General features: G+C 38.6%; 1 protein-coding gene across 15 annotated transcripts in view; it reads right to left on the bottom strand.

Annotated features, from left to right (window-relative positions):
• Positions 1-23,091, bottom strand: part of EDA2R (ectodysplasin A2 receptor) — an 88,813-nt gene that overhangs the window by 60,417 nt on the left and 5,305 nt on the right. For 11 of the 15 annotated variants that reach the window (XR_015159121.1, XR_015159120.1, XR_015159119.1 and 8 more), the window contains exon 2: positions 10,928-11,024. Coding sequence is in view for 10 of the 15 variants with exons in the window: in XM_086388250.1 (XP_086244376.1) it covers positions 10,928-11,014 (87 nt within the window). In the remaining 5 variants the exon portion in view is untranslated. Of the gene's footprint in view, positions 1-10,927; positions 11,025-22,926; positions 22,985-23,091 lie in introns of all 15 variants that reach the window. The other 4 variants (XR_015159122.1, XM_086388246.1, XM_086388247.1 and 1 more) reach the window with 1 other exon arrangement.

Consider the following 23,091-nt stretch of genomic DNA (forward strand, 5'->3'; position numbering starts at 1 on the left):
AAAAAGACTATAAAAAACACAAACACATGGAAGATAAACAACACAGTTCTGAAGATCACTGAAGATATGAGAAAGTAAATCAAAATATGCATAGAAACAAGTGAAAATGAAAACACAACTACTCAAAACCTATAAGATGCACTAAAAGCAGTGCTAACAAGGAAGTTCTTAGCAATACAAGCTTACCTCAAGAAGCAAGAGATACATAAAGTAAACAACCTAACATTACACCTAAAGCAACTAGAGAAAGAAAAACAAAAACAAAAAACCAAAGTTACTAGAATGAAAGAAATCAGAAAGATCAGAGCAGAAATAACTGAAAAAGAAATGAAGGCAGCTATAGCAAAGATCAACAAAACTAAAAGCTGGTCTTTAAGAAGATAAACAAAATAGACAAACCATTAGCCAAACTCATCAAGAAAAAACATGGAGAAGACTCAAATCAATAAAATTAGAAATGAAAACAGAGAAGTTACCACAAACAAATCAGAAACAAAAAGGATCATAAAAGACTGCTACAAGCAACTATATGCCAATAAAATGGACAACTTGGAAGAAATGGGCAAATTCTTAGAAAAATATAGCCCTCTAAAACTGAACCAGGAGGAAACAGAAAATATGAACAGACCAATCACAAGCATGGAACTCAAAACTGTAAACAAAACTCTTCCTAACAAACAAAAGCCCAGGACCAGATGGCTTCACAGTTAATTTATACCAAAAATTTAGAGAAGAGCTAACACTTATCCTACTCAAACCCTTCCAGAAAGTTTCAGGGTAAGGAAAACTGCCAAACTCATTCTATGAGGCCACTATCACCCTGATACCAAAACCAGATAAAGATGACACACATGCGAAAAAAAAAAATTATAGGCTAATATCACTGTGGAACGTAGATGAAAAAATCATCAACTAAATTCTAGCAAACAGAATTCAACAACATATTAGAAAGATCATACATCATGATCAGATGGGCTTTACTGCAGGGATACATAGATTATTCTATATATGCAAATCAAACACTGTGATATGCCATGCTAACAAATTGAAAGATAAAAACAAGATGATCATCTCAGTAGATGCAGAGGAAGTCTTTGACAAAATTCAATACCCATTATGATAAAAACTCTCCAGAAAGTAGGCACAGAAGAAACATACCTCAACATAATAGAGACCATATACAACAAACCCATAGCAAACACTATCCTCAATGGTGAAAAACTGAAAGCATTTCCTCTAAAATCAAGATGAAGGAGCCACTTTCACCACGACTATTCAACATAGTTTTGGAAGCCATAACCACAGCAGTCAGAAAATTAAAGAAACAAAAGGAATTCAGATTGGAAAAGAAGCAAAACTTTCACTGTTTGCAGATTACATGATTCTCTACATAGAAAACCTTAACAACACCATCAGACAATTACTAGAGCTAATCAATGAACATAGTAAAGTCATAGGATATAAAATTAATACACAGAAATCCCTTGCATTCCTATACACTAACAATGAAAAATCAGAAAGAGAAATTAAGGAAACAATTTCATTCACCATTGCAACAAAATGAATAAAATACTTAGGAATAAATTTATCTAAAGAGAACACCTATATACAGAAAACTATAAGACACTGATAAAATAAATCAAAGATGACACAAACAGAGAGACACACCATGTTCTTGGACTGGAAGTATCAATATAATGAAAATGACTATACTACCCAAAGTAATCTATAGACTCAATGCAACCCCTATCAAACTATGAACTGTACATCTCACAGAACTAGAACAAATAATTTCACAATTTGTATGGAAACACAAGACATTTTGAATAGCCAAAGCAATTTGAGAAAGAAGAATCGAGCTGGAGGAATCAACCTTCCTGACTTCAGACTATACTACAAAGCTACAATCATCAAGATAGTATACTACTGGCAAAAACCCAGAAATATTTACCAATGGAACAAGATAGAAAACCAGAAGATAAATCCATACACCTATGGACACCTTATCTTTGACAAACGAGGCAAAAAAAAAAAAAAAATACACTGGAGAAAATAGTGTCTTCAACAACATCATCTCATACTGGGCAGAATGCCATCATCAGAAAGTCTACAAACAATAAATACTGAGAGGGTGTGGAGAAAAGGGAATCCTTTTACACTGTAGGTGGCAATGAAAATTGATACAACCACTATGGAGTATAGTATGGAGATTCCTTGAAAAACTAGGAATAAAACTACCATGTGCCCCAGCAATCCCAGTACTGGGCATATATCCTGAGGAAACCATAACTGAAAAAGACACATGTACCCCAATGTTCACTGCAGCATTATTTACAATTGCTAGGATATGGAATCAACCTAGATGTCCAGATGAATGGGTAAGGATAAGATAAGGATAAGGATAAGATAAGAATGGATAGCAACCTAGATGTCGTCAGATGAATGGATAAGGAAGTTATGGTGCATATACACAATGGAATATTACTCAACTATAAAAAAGAACACATTTGAGTCAGTTCCAATGAGGTGAATGAACATAGAGACTATTATACAGAGTGAAGTAAGGCAGAAAGAGAAAGACAAATATATATTAATGCACATATATGAAATCTTGAAAGATGGTACTGACAATCCTATGTGTAGGGCAACAAAAGAGACACAACATAAAGATGAGACTTTTGGACACAATGGGAGGTGAGGTGGGATGATTTGAGAAAATAGCACTGAAATATACACATTACCAAATGTGAAATAGATAGCCAAGGGGAGTTTCATCTATGATGCAGGGGATCCAAAGCTGGTGCTTTGTAACAACCTGAAGAGGGGTGGGTAGGGAAGCAGTTGGAAGAGGGGTTCAGGAGGGCAACGATACACATATGCCTATGGCAAATTCATGCTGATGTATGACAGAGGCCATTACAACATTATAAACTAATTATCCTACAATTAAAATAAATTAATTAATTTTAAAAATAATTTCTTAAATAGGAGTTTCATTTCTTAAGAAATTAGAAAGGAAGAAAGTATCATGAAAAATTTATATTGAAAATTTTGTTTCCTAATGGGGAAACAAAGAAAACATGTTCAAATGATCATGTCCCCCCAAATTCTTTTCCTGCTAACTAGTTTTATAACAAGAAAAATATTGATGTTCTTAATTAATTTTACCAAGCTAACACAGTTCTGATATAAAATTTGAGGCACAAGGGCTTCCCTGGTGCCTCAGACTATAAAGAATCTGCCTGCAATGCAGGAGTCGTGGGTTCGATCCCTATGTTGGGAAGATCCCCTGGAGAAGGGACTAGCTAACCACTCCAGTATTCTTACCTGGAGAATTCCATGGACAGTGGAGCCTGGCAGGCTACCATCCATGGGGTCGCAAAAAGTCATACACGACTGAGCAACTAACACTTTTACTTCATTTTCAGCATAGTGCTGATATCAATTTTGATGCTGATAGTGTACTTATTTATTATGCTGCTACTGCTAAGTCGCTTCAGTCATGTCCGACTCTGTGCGACCCCAGAGATAGCAGCCCACCAGGCTCCCCCATCCCTGGGATTCTCCAGGCAAGAACACTGGAGTGGGTTGCCATTTCCTTCTCCAACGCATGAAAGTGAAAAGTGAAAGTGAAGTCACTCAGTCGTGTCGGACTCTTAGCGACCCCATGGACTGCAGCCTACCAGGCTCCTCCATCCATGGGATTTTCCAGGCAAGAGTACTGGAGTGGGTTGCCATTGCCTTCTCCAACTTATTTATTATACTTATTTATAAATAAGAGTACTTATTTATTATAAATAAAATATTAACATAAAACATAAGAGGGCATTTAACCCAAAATCACAATAAAAAATGCCTTATCCTGGGGATGGAAGATATTTTAATTTTGGAATTTATTAATATAGGTTATCAAATTAATGATACAGTCATTAAATAGTCAAGAGATAATGACAAAATGAAATAAAATTAAAAATCACTTCTGATTTTTAAAAATATTATACATTATATAAAAGATTTTTAAAATACTCCATATTCTGCTATATGTATTTCTAGTCAGGTGCCCTACATGAGTGAAGGATGAATGATAAACAGTGAGTAGAATAGGAAAACAAAAATTCAGAAACAGTTCACAACACTGCAAATAAACAAACACCAAAAGGTGATATTTTCCCCTATCAAATAAAAAAAGGAAAAACAAAACAAAACAAACTCCTCTCATGTTAGTAATGTAATGTGACAAAGGAAGACATAAAATAGATGATAGACACATACATTATTTATGCTTGGTTAGGTTTCTGGGATATACGAACTCCATGCACTATTGACAATAATTGTAATTATAGTGGAAATTAGTAAAATAAAGAAAAAAAAGTGTTATCTGCTAATATATTACAGGATTCTTAAAACTGAATGCATTATTTAGCTTGATCATTTTACTTCTAAAAATGTCCTGCTGGAAGAGTGTTGCTCTTCTCTAAAGATTTATTTACAGTGATGTTTACAGTTCATCCTGGAGAAGGAAATGGCAACCCACTCTAGTATTCTTACTTGGACAAGTCCATGGGCAGAGGAGCTTGGTGGGTTACAGTCCATGGGGTCACAAAGAGTTGGACACGACTGAGTGACTAACACTTTACAGTTCATATGAGTGAACTTAAAAACTAAATAAAATAAATTATAAAAATAAGATTGTGTCAGATGCTGTTAGCTTCTTATCCAAAATTCATTGCTCATTTTCTTCCTTATTAACATAACATTTATTTAATTCTGGGTGGTAAAGTGACCAGTCTCAAGAACTGATTCTTTTTTTTTTTTTCTAATTTTATTTTATTTTTAAACTTTACATAATTGTATTAGTTTTGCCCAATATCAAAATGAATCCGCCACAGGTATACATGTGTTCCCCATCCCGAACCCTCCTCCCTCCTCCCTCCCCATACCATCCCTCTGGGCCGTCCCAGTGCACCAGCCCCAAGCATCCAATTGGTCTTATTCTGTTATGGCAATCTCATTTTTGTTTGCCAAGTACTCATGTCCTAGCATCGGATGCAATTTTGAGATACTTATAATGCCCAACTCTGGTTAATATGATACAAAAGATTCAAAAGGAAATCTGTTGGGGAGCTTCTAGGAAAACGTGTGTGTGTGCTAAGTCACTTCAGTTGTGTCCAACTTTTTGCGATCCTATGGACTATAACCCACCAGGCTCCTCTCTGTCCGTGGCATTCTCCAGGCAAGAATACTGGAGTGGGTTGCCATGCCCTTCTCCAGGGGATCTTCTCAACCCAGGGATCAAACCTGTGTTTCTTCTGTCTCCTGCATTAAGCAGGCAGGTACTTTACTGCTAGCGCCACCTTCTCCCCTTACAATATTAAGTTGCTTTTTCCCCTGCCCCTTCTTCCTAACTGACTATGATGTAAGGATGTAATGCTTTCAGTTATGGTAACCAAAAGACCACAAGCATGAGGAAAAAATAGCAAGGTGCCCAGGATGTTGACAACATTCTGCCCAACCAACACCAAGGTTTCTTGCTTCCAGATTTTATTACATAAGTAAACGTGTTTATGGTTCAAATCAGTTTTAAGTTTTATGTTATTTTTAACTTAGTACATCCTAACTGAATAAAAGATTGATTTGCCCACAGCAAAGCTGGGACTCAAATCCATGTGCATCTGTCTCATGTTTATTTTTACTGAACCACTGTGACTTTAAGCAAGACACATATCCTCTTTGAGTCTTAGTTTCATCATCTAAAATGGGGTTTATAATACCTTCTTGGTGGGAAAGACAGCCAAATGAGATAATGCACATGAAAGCTCTTTATAAAGCACAGACTGCTATACAAGCACAAGCTATTTATATGTAAAGTTGTTGGAAGAACACAGTATTGCAGTTAATTCATTTTTTTCTGAGCTTATAGTAGTGCTAAAACAAATTACAACCAAAGAGATGCTTAGACACTTCATCATGGGCTAATTTTGAGAGTTCGGTAACAAATAACAGTTTGACAGAAAGACCTGTTTTTTCCCCTTGGAGAAGTTTGGGTTTGTAAATATGGGTGACTTATCTAATACCTTGTTCTTATAAAAGTGCTGAGACTTCTGATCATGAAGATCAAGGTGATATTTAAAATAGATTTTATCAAGCCAAGCAGCTTATTCCATTGGGTCCATCCTAATGTCCAGCATGACCGAACTCTTGGTGATCATTCCTTGGTCTTGAGATCCCTTATAAATCATGTGGGTACCCCACTGTGGTATAGAATGTTATGTGTAGAGGAGTTAAAATTAGAATTAGTGCTTGTTTCTTGATATCCCTGGGCCTTAGTCTCTATTTGCAAAATAGGTAGAAAAGAGGCAGGCTAAATAATTACTACATTTTGTTTCAGTCAGGGGATCATGTCACTCTCCAACCTGTGAAGTGAAGTGATAGTTGCTCAGTTGTGTCCTACTCTTTGTGACTCTTGGACTGTAGTCTGCCAGGCTCCTTGTCTACGAAATTCTCCAGGCAAGATTACTAGAATGGGTTGCCATTCCTTTTTCCATAGGATCTTCCTGATCCAAGGATCAAACCCGGGCCTCCTGCATTGCAGGCAGATTATATACCATATAAGCTACCAGGGAAGCTCAAACCTAAAACTCTCTGAAGGATTCCTGGTGCACTTAAAAAAAAATTTCTCAACATAAACTTGAAGAGTCCCCATGATTTGGCAATATCTCTCTCTGAGACTTCATTATGTACTACTCTGTCTCTCACCCAACAATCATCAGCTGTACTTACATTCTTCCTCTTCTTTGAACATTCCTAGTTCACTCTCACCTTGGAACTCTGTAGTAGTTCTATCCTCTTCCCAGAAGGCACCTCCTTAAAAAGGCATTCCTGTACTACATGATAGGAGCTAACCAGTCATTCTGTATAAGATCACTGTAATTTAATTCTTGTCATACTTCCATATCTATGTATGTATCTTTTTCACTGTTTCACTAATTTACTTATGATTGATTCATGTGGAGGTTTGACAGAAAACAGCAAAATTCTGTAAAGCAATTATCCTTCAATAAAAAATAAATAAATTTAGAAAAAAAGGTAAGGTTGGTGAAGGCAAAAAATTTTGTTTTGCCACATCCACAGTGCCTAAAACCATGCCTGCCAGTTTGTAGGTATTTAAACTATCTCCCAAAAAAGAAATGAAAACAGGCAAAATGGTTGTCTGAGGAGGCCTTACAAACACTGTGCAAAGAAGAGAAGCACAAAGCAAAGAAGAAAGAGAAAAATATACCAAACTGAATGCAGAGTTTCAGAGAATGGCAAGGAGAGATAAGAAAGACTTCTTAAGTGAACAACGCAAAGAAATAGAGAAAACAATAGAACTGGAAAGACTAGAGATCTCTTCAAGAAAATTAGAGATACCAAGGGAATATTTAATGCAAATGTTAGTCACTCAGTCATGTCTGACTCTTTGCGACCCCATGGACTGTAGCCTACCAGGTTCTTCTGTCCATGAGATTCTTCAGGCAAGAATATTGGAGTGGGTTGCCATTCCCTTCTCCAAAGATGGACACAATAAAGGACAGAAATGGTATGGACCTAAGACCAGCAGAAGAGATTAAGAAGAGGTGGCAAGAAAACACAGATGAACTATACAAAAAAGGTCTTAATGACCTGGATAACCTCAATGGTGTGACCACTCACCTACAGCCAGAGATCCTAGAGTGTGAAGTCAAGTAGGCCTTAGGAAGCATTAGTAGAAACAAATCTAGTGGAGGTGATGGAATTCCAGTGGAGCTATTTCAAATCCTGAAAGATGATGCTGTTAAAGTACTGCACTTAATATGCCAGCAACTTGGGAAAACCCAGCACTGGCCACTGGACTGGAAAAGGTCAGTTTTCATTCCAATCACAAAGAAGGGCAATGTGAAAGAATGTTCAAACTACCACACAATTGCACTCTTTTCACATGCTAGCATGGTAATGCTCAAAATAATCCAAGCTAGGCCCCAACAGTACATCAACTGAGAACTTCCAAATGTACAAGATGGATTTAGAAAAGGTAAAGGAACCAGAGACCAAATTGCCAACATCTGTTGGATCATAGAAAGAGAAAGGGAATCTAGAAAAACATCTACTTCTGCTTCATTGACTATACTAAAGCCTTTGACTGTGTGGATCACAACAAACTGTGGAAAATTCTTAAAGATATGAGAGTACCACACCAACTTACCTGCCTCCTGATAAACCTGTATGCAGACCAAAAAGCAACAGCTAGAACTGGACATGGAACAATGAACTGGTTCCAAATAGGGAAAGGACTACATCAAGGCTGTATATTGTCACCCAGCTTATTTAACTTATATACAGTCAGGTCAGTTCAGTCACCCTGTCATGTCCAACTCTTTGAAACCTCATGGACTGCAGCATGCCAGGGTTCCCTGTCCATCACCAACTTCCAGAGCTTGCTCAAACTCATGTCCATTGAGTCAGTGATGCCATCCAACCATCTCATCCTCTGTTGTCCCCTTCTCCTTCTGCCTTCAATCTTTCCCAGCATCACAGTCTTTGCCAATGAGTTAGTCCTTCCCATTAGGTGACCAAAGTACATCATGTGTACAGATATACAGAGTACATCATGTGAAATGTTGGGCTGGATGAAGCTTAAGCTAGAATCAAGATTACCAAGAGAAATACCAATACCCTCAGATATGCAGATGACACAACCTTAATGGCAGAAAGCAGAGAGGAACTAAATAGCCTCTTGATGAAGGTGAAAGAGGACAGTGAAAACACTGGCTTAAAACTCGGCATTCAAAAAACTAAGATTATGCGATCTGGTCCCATTCAGTTCAGTTCAGTTCAGTTGCTCAGTCGTGTCCGACTCTTTGCGACCCCATGAATCGCAGCATGCCAGCCTCCCTGTCCATCACCAACTCCGAGTTCACCCAAACTCATGTCCATAGAGTCGGTGATGCCATCCAGCCATCTCATCCTCCACTGTCCCCTCTTCCTCCTGCTCCCAATCCCTCCCAGTATCATAGTCTTTTCCAATGAGTCAACTCTTCGCATCAGGTGGCCAAAGTACTGGAGTTTCAGCTTTAGCATCATTCCTTCCAAAGAAATCCCAGGGCTGATCTCCTTTAGAATGGACTGGTTGGATCTCCTTGCAGTCCAAGGGACTCTCAAGAGTCTTCTCCAACACGACAGTTCACAAGCATCAATTCTTCAGCGCTCAGATTTCTTCACAATTCAACTCTCACATCCATATATGACTACCAGAAAAACCATAGCCTTGACTAGATAGACCTTTGTTGGCAAAGTAATGTCTCTGCTTTTCAATATGCTATCTAGGTTGGTAATAACTTTCCTTCCAAGGAGTAAGCGTCTTTTAATTTCATGGCTGCAGTCACCATCTGCAGTGATTTTGGAGCCCAGAAAAATAAAATCTGACACTGTTTCCACTGTTTCCCTATCCATTTCCCATGAAGTGATGGGACCAGATGCCATGATCTTAGTTTTCTGAATGTTGAGCTTTAAGCCACCTTTTTCACTCTCCTCTTTCACTTTCATCAAGCGGCTTTTTAGTTCCTCTTCACTCCAGTCCCATTACTTCATGTCAAATAGATGTGGAAACAATGAAAACAGTGACATATTTTATTTTCTTGGGTTCCAAAATTACTGTGGACAGTGACTGCAGAAATTAAAAGGCGTTTGCTCCTTGGAAGAAAAGCTATGACAAACCTAGCCAGCATATTAAAAAGCAGAGACACCACTTTGCTGACTAGGTTCATATAGTCAAAGCTATGGTTTTCCAGTAGTCATGTATGGATGTGAGCGTTGGACCATAAAGAAGCCTGAGCACCGAAGACTTGATGCTTCTGCACTGTGGTGTTGGCAAAGACTCATGAGAGTCCCTTGGACAGCAAGGAGATCAAAGCAGTCAACCTTTAAGGAAATTAACCCTGAATATTCACTGGAAGGACTGGTGCTGAAGCTCCAATACTTTGGCCACCTGATGCAAAGAGCTGAATCATTGCAAAAGACCCTGATGCTGGGAAAGATTGAGGGTAGGAGGAGAATGGGGTGACAGAGGATGAGATGTTTGGATGGCATCATCGACTCAATGGATATAAGTTTGAGCAAACTCAGGAGATAGTGAAGGATAGGGATAGGGAAGCCTGGTGTGCTGTAGTCCATGGGGTCGCAAAGAGTAGGACATGACCTAGTGACTGAATAACAATGAACAAAACCAGTAAGTGATTGCTGAATTAATAGACAACTGCAGAAAATATGTGAGTGTGAAAAAAATCTGCTGGCTGTCTGCTCCCAACCTTTGTGTCCTCAACTTCAGTCTCAATTTAATACCACTCTCAGTTTCTGGGATCAATGGGGACCTGAAGCAGAAACAATAATGCAGCTCTGCAAATCAGGGTTGAGTATATAATTCCTGCCTTGTGGGTTGTTTTGTTACCAACTGGGATTCTAGACCCTTCCTAGTTCCCCATCAGTGAATCCTCTCTTGCAGTTTCCTCAGTGGCCCAGTTCCTCTATACAGAGGCCACATTTCAGCCTACTCAGTTCTCTCTTTTCCATTCCCAAGACTTGATAGCTGGCTCCTGAACCCCAAATGAGTGGATCTTGCTTTAGTTGACATATGTCTATAATACTTAACAGCCTTCTTAAACCTTTGTATTATATATCTCCTCTTGAGATACTCCATTATCTCATGGAATCCTCACCTGCCTCTGATGCTGCCAGGTTGAATTCTTAATGGAACTGTGAATGCTATTGTCATAATCTTTGGATTTCATATGTTTTATTTGCTAAACCTATTAGCCACAGATGGGGTTGACTCTCCTAATCTTGGACTTTCTTGGTTGCCAGTCTGCTTTTCTAGGATGTAACAGAAATAAGTATCCTGACCAGGGGTACTTACCTTGGAGAGCTCTTGTCCAGGTCCACACAGTTGGCAAGTGACACACCGTCCCCATTGGTCCCAGTACTCATTTTCTTGGCAATCCATGGTGGGAAGGCTATGGGCACAGAATACAATTATGGAACAAATGGAAAGGATCTCAAGGCAAGTAGTGGCTTCCATCTCAGTTGGTTTATGGACCTCTTAGTCTATTCTCTGGACCTGGGTTAGAAGGTTTGAGGAAGCCAAATCAAAACAGCTAATGCCTAGATAGCACTAACCATGTGCCAAGAAGTCTTAAATGGTTTAAATGTAATACTTCAAGCTTTAAAACAACCATATCATAAATTATTATTAACCTAATTTTGAATATGTGAAAAATGAGACATAAAGGCCAAGGAATTCACCAATGTTCATACAGTTAGTGGTTGTAACACTTGCTGAACTGGAAAGAAAATGATAAGACAAGGAGCTGGTATCTGCCTAGAAACTAGAGTATAGCCACAATCTCTCACATGTTACCAGCTATCAACAGTTTTGAAAGCACTTTCATACTCATTATATTTGATCCACATAACATTCATGTTGCAAGCAATAGAGATTATTATCCCTTTGTGGATGAGAAAGCTGAAGCATGGTTCTCTTTTGCCAAAACTGTCTCAAGTACCTTTGAAGACAACTAGCTGTCATTGCTTCTGTCCTTGGAAGCGTGGGAGGGGAGAATGATCCAGCTTGAAGAAATGTCCTGGTACATCAAAGTGCAGAGAAAAGGAAACACTACTCAGATAACAGGTTTCAAAATACAAATGGTATAGGGCACTGGAACTAGCATTGGTCAAAGAGTTGGGAGATATCGGTTCTATCCTGGATACAGGTTTGTTTAGGACTAATAAGCTTCCTCAGGATATGGGACTTTCAGGGTTGAAACTAGGACAGTCTCAGGTAAACTGGGATGGTTGGTCAACTTACTTGGCTCTTCTTTCAATCTATGATTCTGTATGAGTGACTTTATTTTTTCTGGCTTCAGTTACTTAATCTGAAGAAAGGGGTCGGTACGTTCCTTACCTACCTTATATAGTCCTTGGAATGATTAAATGAACTAAGGTCCATCAAAGCATTCTGAAGGATTTGAGAAGTTATACAAAATAAGATAGAGTTGAGTATATAGAGAGGTAATTTTCTACAAAGATGAATTTTACTGTAAGTAACTGATACATGGGGCTTGCATTGCTCAAAGAGAAAGGTGGGGTGAGGTTCTTTTGTTCACTCCTTAACCTCATACCACGGTGAACTTCAGGTGGTTTCTCAAAGTATATAAAATCCTAAATGTGTACTTCCAGTCAGAAGAGAGGAGAGTGTGTATGTATAACTTGTGCTAGATACCATCATTCCTCCCTTTAAAAGTCCCCAGTAGCAATGGAGTAAGTTTTCCTGTCTGGGATTCTTGCTTGAATGTACCTTTTCCCACGATCAACTGGGCCATTCTTTCCCATTTCTTAATTCAGAACAAAGTAGACTACAAAATCTATTTTTTACATAAGCTTAAGATGCCCCCGTCTGTTGTTTTTATTATTGACCCATAGTGTCAGCCTCAGTAGGCACACTCCCCTCCCTACCCCGCATCATGTCATTAGGAACAAGAACTATCAGTGGTCTCACAGCTCTCATGACAAGATAATTAAGTGTCATGGGCACAGGGCCAGAATACTGGTCTGGGCAACTCCCCTGTATCCTATTCTTGCCCACAAAAACAGAAAATCATTGGCAGGAGCCAAAGAGCAGTCATGCCCTTATGATAAGCTCCCAATATAGGCATCTGAAATCTCCATAGCATCTGTTTCTGCCCTTTGGGTATCTGAGACACTTTATTATATTTGGTATCCAGAGCCCCTTCCATCTAATAAATGTCATGTGGCATGAATCTTAACATGTCCCTCTAACCTTGGCTTTGAGACCTGTGAGTAGGCAAGTTAGGTGTATGGCCAAATCCCCATATCAGGCTCCAGGGAACAAACATAGGGCTTTTTTTTTTTCCTTCTACTTTGTCAAACTGTTTATCCCAAGCAAGCAAATTAAACTGTCTTTCACAATAAGTTTAACAAATTACCTTTTTTAAAGAGAAGCCACAATGACTCTGATCTGTTATGAAGAGGTCATGGCTATGAGTAAAATTGTCTAATAATGGTTAAATTATTACCAAGGGACAAACTCAGGCCTTATGTCAAGTTCTTCCCTGTGGTCAGCAGTGTCCTGTAGTACATGTACTGCCTTTTTATTTTAAGAGAAGGTGAGAGAGAATAACTAAGTTTTGAGAAAATCAGAGCTACTCTGAGGTGCCCTATAACTGCAGCTAGACACTCTTCCAAAGTATCCCAGAAGATACATCTGAATCCTCCAAACTGCTGTATAAGTCAGCAACATAGATGGATCTATAAAATTTTGACATATGTATGGATGTGTGCTAAGTCACTTCAGTCGTCACTGACTCTTTGCAACCCCATGGACTATTGCACACAAGGCTCCTCTGTCTCTGGCATTCTCCAGACAATAATACTGGAGTGGGTTGCCATGTCCTCCTTCAGGGGATCGTCACGAACCAGGAATATAACCCACAGTTCCTGTGTCTCCTGCATTGCAGGCAGATTCTTTACCATTGAGCCACCAGGGAATATACTCATACAAATGCTTCCAGATAAAGATAAAAAACCTTTTCATTACCTCAGCAGACTCTCTCATACCCCTTCCCAGTCAATGCCATTTCCTTCTCTGAAGTAATTTCTATTCTGACTTCTATCACCATTATTAGTTTAACCTGTCCTTGAATGTCATGTAAATTTGATTCATATGAGAGCCTTCTTTTGTTTCTGGCTTTCTTTGCTCAGTACAACATCTGTGAGATTTACCCATGACATTGTGTATAGCAACATTTATTCCTTACCATTGCTGTATAGTATTCCATTGTTTGGATATGCCATAATTTATTTTATGTGTGTTTTTTTTTTCTTTTGGTTGATGGGCATTGGGCTGTTTCTTTCTTTTTTTTTAATTTTATTTTTAATTTAAATTTATTTATTTTAATTGGAGGCTAATTACTTTACAATATTGTATTGGTTTTGCCATATATCAACATGAATCCACCACGGGTGTACACATGTTCCCCATCCTGAACCCCCCTCCCACGTCCCTCCCCATACCATCTCTCTGGGTCATTCCAGTGCACCAACCCCAAGCATCCTGTATCCTGCATCAAACCTAGACTGGTGATTCATTTCTTATATGATATTATACATGTTTCAAAGCCATTCTCCCAAATCATCCCACCCTCTCCCTCTCCCACAGAGTCCAAAAGACTGTTCTATACATCTGTGTCTCTTTTGCTGTCTCGCATATAGGGTTATCATTACCATCTTTCTAAATTCCATATATATGCATTAGTATACTGTATTGGTGTTTTCCTTTCTGGCTTACTTCACTCTGTATAATAGGCTCCAGTTTCATCCACCTCATTAGAACTGATTCAAATGTATTCTTTTTAATGGCTGAGTAATATTCCATTGTGTATATGTACCACAGCTTTCTTATCCATTCATCTGCTGATGGACATCTAGGTTGCTTCCATGTCCTAGCTATCGTAAACAGTGCTGCAATGAACATTGGGGTACACGTGTCTCTTTCAATTCTGGTTTCCTCAGTGTGTATGCCCAGCAGTGGGATTGCTGAGTCATAAGGCAGTTCTATTTCCAGTTTTTTAAGGAATCTCCACACTGTTCTCCATAGTGGCTGTACTAGTTTGCATTCCCAACAACAGTGTAAGAGGGTTCCCTTTTGGGGCTGTTTCTAATTTGCGGCCATTTAGAATAAAGTTGTTACACTATGGTCAAATGATTTTCAAAGAGAGTGCCAAGACAATTCAATGGGAAAGAAATAAGCTTTTCAAAAAAACATATTGTGACAACTGCATAGTCACATGAAAAAGAATCAAATTGGACTCTTATCTCATACCATATATAAAATTAACTTAAAATGGACCAAACCTCTAAATGAAAGATATAAAACTATAAAACTCTTAAAGGAGTTTTTATAAGGAAACAAAAATGTTTATAATTAAATTTTTTTCTTATAGGAAAATATAGGTATAAACCATGATCTTTGATTAGGCAATGATTTCTTAGATCATAGCACCAAAAGGAACACAACAAAACAGGAAAAAAATACATAAATTTTACTTAACCAAAATTTAAAACTTTTGTGCTTCAAGGACACTATCAAGAAAAAGAGGGAGAGGGTGGGAAGATTTGGGAGAATGGCATTGAAACATGTAAAATATCATGTATGAAACGAGATGCCAGTCCAGGTTTGATGCACGATACTGGATGCTTGGGGCTAGTGCACTGGGACGACCCAGAGGGATGGTATGGGGAGGGAGGAGGGAGGAGGGTTCAGGATGGGGAACACATGTATACCTGTGGCAGATTCATTTTGATATTTGGCAAAACTAATACAATTACATAAAGTTTAAAAATAAAATAAAATTTTAAAAAAATAAAAAGACAACCCACATAACAGGAAAAAAAAAAAAACAAAACTGTAAGTTATAGAGAACTGAAAAGCTATATGAAGGGCTTCCCTGGTGGCTCAGACAGCAAAGTATCCACCTGCAATGCAGGACACCCAGGTTCGATCTCTGGGTTGGGAAGATCCCTTGGAGAAGGGAATGGCAACCCACTTTAGTATTCTTGCCTAAAGAATTCCATGGACAGATTTTGCAGGCTACAATCCACAGGGTCCCAAAGAGTCGGACACAACTGAGTAACTAAGCATGAACACACAAACTATATATCAATGTATGTGTGTATATACACACACATATATATATAAAATACACATGTATAATGTATATATTGTAATAAAATATATATATTATATAATATATATATTGTAATACACACACACACACACACACATATATATATATATATATATATATATATATATATAAAATGGGCTTCCCAGGTGGCACTAGTGGTAAAGAAAGGGAAAGGGAAGTTGCTCAGTCGTGTCCAACTCTTTGTGACCCTGTGGACTGTAGCCTACCAGGCTCCTCCAGCCATGGGATTCTCCAGGCAAAAATACTGGAGTGGGTTGCCATTCCCTTCTCCAGGGGATCTTCCTGACCCAGGGATCAAGCCCAGGTCTCCTGCATTGAAGGCAGATGATTTACCCTCTGAGCTACCAGGGAAGTAGTGGTAAAGAAACTGCCTGTCAATGCGGGAGACATAGGAGATACTGGTTCAGTCTCTGGGTTGGGAAGATCCCCTGCAGGAGGGCATGGCAACACACTTCACTATTCTTACCTGGAGAATCTCATGGACAGAGGACCCTGGCAGACTACAGTCTATAGAGTTGCACAGAGTCGGACATGACTGAAGTGACTTAGCACACACTTAGCACATACAATATGGAAATCTTATGACTCAACAATAAAAGGACAAATAATCTAATTAAATATTTGAATATACGTTGCTCAAAAAACATATTAAAATGGCCAATAAGGACAAAAAAAAAAAAAAGATGCTTTAACATCATTAGCAATTAGAGGAATGTTGATCAAAATCACCATGAATACTATTTCATACCCACTAAAGTGGCCATAATAAAAAAAAAGGGGGATGATTAAATGTTGGGAAGGATGTGGTAAATTGCAACTTCATATACTGCTGGTAAATGTAAGGTGGTGTACTCTCTTTGAAAAATGGTTTTGCAGTTCCTGAAAATATTAAACATAAAGTTACCATGTGATCCAGCAATTCCTATCTTTTGTTATATAACCAAAATAAATGAAAATACATATTCACACAAAAATCTGGACATGAATATTCTTAGCACCACTATTCATAATAGCCCAAATCGTAGAAACAACTCAAATATAAATCAACTGATAAGTGGATAAACAAAGTGTAGTTTGCTGCTAAGTCACTTCAGTCATGTCCGACTCTGTGTGACCCCATAGACGGCAGCCCATTAGGCTCCTCTGTCCCTGGGATTCTCCAGGCAAGAATACTGGAGTGGGTTGCCATTTCCTTCTCCAATGCATGAAAGTGAAAAGTGAAAGTGAAGTCGCTCAGTCGTGCTCGACTCTTAGCGGCCCCAAGGACTGCAGCCTACCAGGCTCCTCCGTCCATGGGATTTTTCAGGCAAGAGTACTGGCAATACAATTAAATATTATTTAGCTAGAAAAAGGAGTGAAATACTCAGTAAGGACTACAACATGGATGGACCTTGTATAATGCTAAGTGAAAGAAGCCACACAAAAGGACAAATACATTATTCCATTTATATGAAATATCCAGAATAGACAATTCACAGAGGCAGAAAGTAGGCTAGTAGTTGCCAGGGGCTGAGGGAAGGAGAGAATGTGAAATAACTACTCAATGGGTACTGTCTGGAACTAGATAGTAGTGATGGTGTGTGATTTGGTGAATATGTTAAAAAAAAACAAAAAAAAAAAACGGTGAACTGTACACTTTACAAAAGTGAAATTTATGACCTGAGAATTACAGTTCATAAAAATCCTAGTTCTTCAGCGTTTCCTTTAATACCTTGAACTACCCTATATCATTCTATTAGACAATGCTTGTTATTCCCCAAATTAAAATTTAAAAAGGTATTATGAATATTCTTATATATGCCTCCAAATGATTTTTAATGCAAAGTTATCTATTAAGTGCTGTTTGGGTTATTGATTGGGTTTAACCAGAGGGGCTGACAAGTGGCAAGATGACTAGAGTATATCCTTATTTTGTCTGTCTTTGTCATGTGACTGTTCACCCTGTCTATCCTCTTGTCCTGATCCTGTCCCCTTTGAAAAAAATAATCTAGAAAAATAAGAATGCAAGTTGACAGGGAAAAGGATAAGCAATGAGAATGACATTAATAGTAATTCCCACATGAGGTCATGGTGCCCTGAAAAATTGACATTGCCAAGTTTCTGCTGATATTAGGTACTTAAACTACTGCCAGTGCAGCTGCCTTTGGCCACAGCTTGTGACTGCTGTTCTTCTCAACTTGCACATGCCTGTGGGATGAAACGTGCTTTCTCTATCTAGGACGGGTGGGCAAAACAGGATGACAGGTCTAAATTAAGAACTCAGGACTTGATGGAAGATATTTGCCTTGCCTGGGCAGTGCAGGAGATGTGAGATTAAAGAGGATGAGGAAGACAGCAGGTGGTCCATGCCCTGCCCATTCCTCTCCTTGTGAGTCTACCCAGTCACCCACATGCAGGGGACTGGCAAAAATCAAAGTAGGTGCTCAGTGCGGGGTTGAGAATAGTAATTTCTTTGAAAATCAAGCTTCTAATCTGTGCAATGCCTTCATTATTTCCAGATGTTTGGCCTATAATCCAGATGTTTTATCACTTGGTGCTGGCTCTCAGCCTTCTCTTTCTTGGCATGGCTCAGGGCCACTTCTATCCCAGCTTTCTCTTGCCCATAATCTGCTTCCAAACTATCAAACTTCATATCTTCTTTCTGCCCACATATTTGTGAATTCTGCATTCCTCAGAACGGTGAGTGGGCCCAGGTCTAGCTGTGCTATCAAAAGTGTATTCCTCCCCATTGCTGGACTCAAGGTCCCCAATCATACCATGAGGATTTGGTCAAATCTTTGACTAGTGGTTCTCACCTAGTGCATCTTGGGAACTCCAAAAAACACATATATTTCGTTTGCATTTCTGAGATTCTGATGTATTTGGAATTTTTAAAAATTCAGGAGGTAATTCTCATGTACAGCCAACTTTGAAAGTCATCGTTTGTTTTTTCTGTTTTGGTTCCTCAACTCAACTTGTGGGATCTGAGTTCCCGAACCAGGGATCAAACCCAGGCCTCCAGCAGTGGAAGTTCAGAGTCCTAACCACTGGGTAGTTAAGGAATTCCCTGAAAATCATTTAAGGCCCTTTTTGGCTCTTGTACATTTTTCCTGAATATTAGGTGAAGTCAGAAAAATGCAGTCTAAATGCAGTCACATTTAGAGGGAACTTGATGAGGGAGTAACTTGAGGCCTACTCATTTATTTTTCTGGAAAGAATAAGTAATAGTGTGACATGGGCTGAAGGTGGAATGATCCTTTAAAACATGTTAAATCATGTCACTTCCAACCTCAAAATGCATTGATGGCTCTCCCTACTCAATAAAACTAAAGTCCTCATAATGGCCAATGAGGCTTTAGGTGATCTTCCTATCTCCCCATCACCTCTTTGATCCCATAATCTACTCTTCTTCCTATTATTCTCTTAACTCAAACCATGCCAACCTCCTTGCTCTTCCTGAAACTAACCTGAAAATGCTCCCACCTTAAGGTCTTTGATACTCACTGTTCCCTTAGTCAGGCATGTGTTCCCCTAGATATGTACATCACTACTTTCCTCACCTTCTTCAGTTCTTTGATCTTATAATATCTTCTTAGGGAGGCTTTTCTAACCACCCTCTTAAAACTTCAACTTCACACCATATTCCCTATGTCTTTCTCCTGTTTCATTCTTCTCAATTGAACTTATGACCATCTGACACATTTTATATCTTACTTATTTACTTCTTTATTGCTTGTTTCTAACACAACTAAAATGTAAGCACCATGAGATCATGGTCATTGTGTTTAGTACTTCATCCCCAATGCCTAGAACATGCCTGGCATACAGTAGAGACTAAATAAATATTTGTTGAATGAGTGAATGGTAAACATTTACAAAAAAAAAAAAAAAAAAAAGGTAACAATCTTCTGGCCTAGTGAAAGGTTTTACAATTGGAAAGGGTTTCATACCAGTTAGCTCAATAGTTTCTTCCAATAACTCTGAGAATAAGCCATGGATTGTTATCACCAATTAATGGATTTTTAAAACAGAGGCTTAAAGTGAAAAAAAAATACCTCAAATACACTGAAGAATCATACAAAAAAGATCTTCATGACCTAGATATCCATGATGGTGTGATCACTCACCTAGAGCCAGACATCCTGGAATGTGAAGTCAAGTGGGCCTTAGGAAACATCACTATGAACAAAGCTAGTAGAAGTGATGGAATTCCAGTTGAGCTATTTCAAATCCTAAAAGATGATGCTGTGACAGTTCTGCACTCAGTATGCCAGCAAATTTGGAAAACTCAGCGGTGGCCATAGGACTGGAAAAGGTCAGTTTGCATTCCAAACCCAAAGAAGGGAAATGCCAAAGAATGTTCAAACTACCACACAATTGTACTCATCTCACACCCTAGCAAAGTAATGCTTAAAATTCTCCAAGTCAGGCTTCTAGGGTATGTGAACTGTGAACTTCCAGATGTTCAAGCTGGATTTAGAAAAGGCAAAGGGAAACAGAGATAAAATTGCCAACAAATCGTTGGCAATTGTTGACCCATCAAATTGTTGGATCATCGAAAAAGCAAGAGAGTTGCAAAAAAAAAAAAAAAATCTACTTCTGCTTTATTGACTACACCAAAGCCTTTGATTGTGTGGATCATAAACTGTTGAAAATTCCTAAAGAGATGGGAATACCAGACCACCTTACCTGCCTCCTGAGAAATCTGTATGCAGTTCAAGAAGCAACAGTTAGAAGTGGACATGGAACAACAGACTGGTTCCAAATCAGGAAAGGAGTATGCCAAGGCTGTATATTGTCACCCTGCTTATTTAACTTATATGCATTATTTAACTTATTTACCTTATAATGAGAGTATATGATGTAAAATGCCGTGCTGGATGAAGTACAAGCTGGAATCAAGATTGCTGGGAGAAATATAAATAACCTCAGATATGTAGATGACACCACCCTTATGGCAGAAAGTGAAGAAGAACTAAAGAGCCTCTTGATGAAAGTGAAAGAGGAGAGTGAAAAAGTTGGTTTAGAACTTAACATTCAGAAAACTAAGATCATGGCATTCAGTCCCATCACTTCATGGAAAGTAGATTGGGAAACAATGGAAACAGTGACAGACTTTATTTTGGGGGGCTCAAAAATCACTGCAGATGGTGAGTGCAGCCATGAAATTAAAAGATGCTTGCTCCTTGGAAGAAAAGTTATGGCCAACCTAGACAGCATATTAAAAAGCAGATACATTACTTTGCCAACAAATCTGTCTAGTCAAAGCTATGGTTTTTCCAGTAGTCATGTATGGATGTGACTATGAAGAAAGCTGAACACTGAAGAATAGATGCTTTTGAACTGTGGTGTTGGAGAAGACTCTTGAGAGTCTCTCAGACTGCAAGGAGGTCAAACTAGTTAATCCTAAAGGAAATCAATCCTGAATATTCATTGGAAGGACTGATGCTGAATCTGAAACTCCAATACTTTGGCCACCTGATGGGAAGAAGTGACTCATTGGAAAAGACCCTGATGCTGGGTAAGATTGAAGGTAGGGGAAGAAGGGGACGAGAGAGGATGAGATGGTTGGGTGGCATCACTGACTCAATGGACATGAGTTTGAGCAAGCTCTGGGAGTTGGTGATGGACAGGAAAGCTTGGCCTGCTGCAGTCCTTGAGGTTGCAAAGAGTCAGACATGACTGAGCACCTGAACTGAACTGAAATTTATTTAACTAGCATTAAACAAAGCCAGGACTCACAGGTAATTTAAGACTTATGATTATGACATGCTTTCCAAGGCAGTATTGAACTCTAAATTAGGGAATGGAGGTCCTCCCAGGCTGTCACTTAAATTTACTATTTCCTCAGTAATCTTATAGGGACAAAAATATTTTCTGAACATTCATCTGTTCTTTAAAGAATGGCTAGATAGGTTTTCTGCTCAAGCCCTAGGAGATAAGTGCCAGGACAAACATGGTAGCACTAGGAGCAGAAAGGAAGTGATGATGGGAGATACAGATCTTACAAGGAAAGTCCATAGGACTCTACAATTACATGGACATGAGAATCGAGGGAAAGACACAAGTCAGAGAAGATTCTAAAGGTTTCTGCCTGGGAAGCCAGGTTAATCTTGGGACCACAAAGAGTGCGAAAGGGGAGTTCCTTTTTAGTTAAAAGCAATGACAACAACAACATACTTAGTATTAAATTGTTTTAAGTTTGGAAAGTTGGAGTAAACAAAGGAACATGTCAGTGGTGGTGCCCAACAGGCAATTAAAATATGTAGAACATAGGTTAGGGCTAGAAATAAGTCAAATGCATAAAAATACCAGCTCAGTTCATGGATGCACATCAGAATTATCTGGGGTACTTTAAAACATAGGGCTTCCCTGTTGGCTCAGATGGTAAAGAGTCTGCCTGAAATGCAGGAAACCTAGGTTTGATCCCTGGGTCAGGAAGATTTCCTGGAGAAGGGAATGGCTATCCACTCTAGTCTTCTTACCTGGAGAATTCCACGGACCGAGGAGCCTGGCAGACAACAGTCCATGGGTCACAAAGAGTTGGACACAACTGAGCAACTAACACTTTCACTTTTAAAACATACTTAAACCTTAGATGAATTTAAAAAAAAAAAAAAAAAAAAACTTTTGGAAGGTTAAGCAACATTGGCCTAAGTAAATCACAACAGAGGCTTGATGAGCTAAGAACAATGTTAAGAATGAAACACTAATGGACATCCATATTTGAAGCTGGAAGAAGAAGAATAGCCAGCAGCAACCAAGAAGGGAAATCCAGGGAAGAAAGAATAGAACCTGGATGGGATAGTACAGGACAAAGTTTTAAGAAGTAAAAGATAAGCAATAGTGTCAGCTGTTGGTACAGGTAGGTGAAGGAGCATCAGGACTGGAAATGCATTATTTTGTTGGTATGTGACAAAAGTAGATTGTCTTTTAATAGTCAAATATATCACAATATGTGCATGGAATAGAAATAATTCAGAGACCACAGGTGGTTGTTACAGTTTTTATCAAGCTTCTCTTTTCATTTACAAAGTGGTTGAAATATTTCAACTGTTAGTGATAGCAATGTTTGGTCCAATACTGTTGATTAGTATATCAACAGAGGAGAATAAAGAGAGCTAGCAAAGTTAAAGATGTCACAACTATTTACCTTGTTTTTTATTCCAGTGTACAGAGCAACAGATAATGACTCAGCAAGAATAAAGATGCTGGGGTAGAAAAATAAAATAAAATTTTATTAAAAACAATTGTCACTGTACAGATAGAATTAATATCCAATGGGGCAATTCTAATTCATCCAAAAGCAAATGTTAAC

Source organism: Bos grunniens, chromosome X (assembly GCF_055505025.1).
Source record: "Bos grunniens cultivar Pamir isolate PY7600 chromosome X, Bosgru_T2T1.0, whole genome shotgun sequence".
Lineage (NCBI taxonomy): Eukaryota > Metazoa > Chordata > Mammalia > Artiodactyla > Bovidae > Bos > Bos grunniens.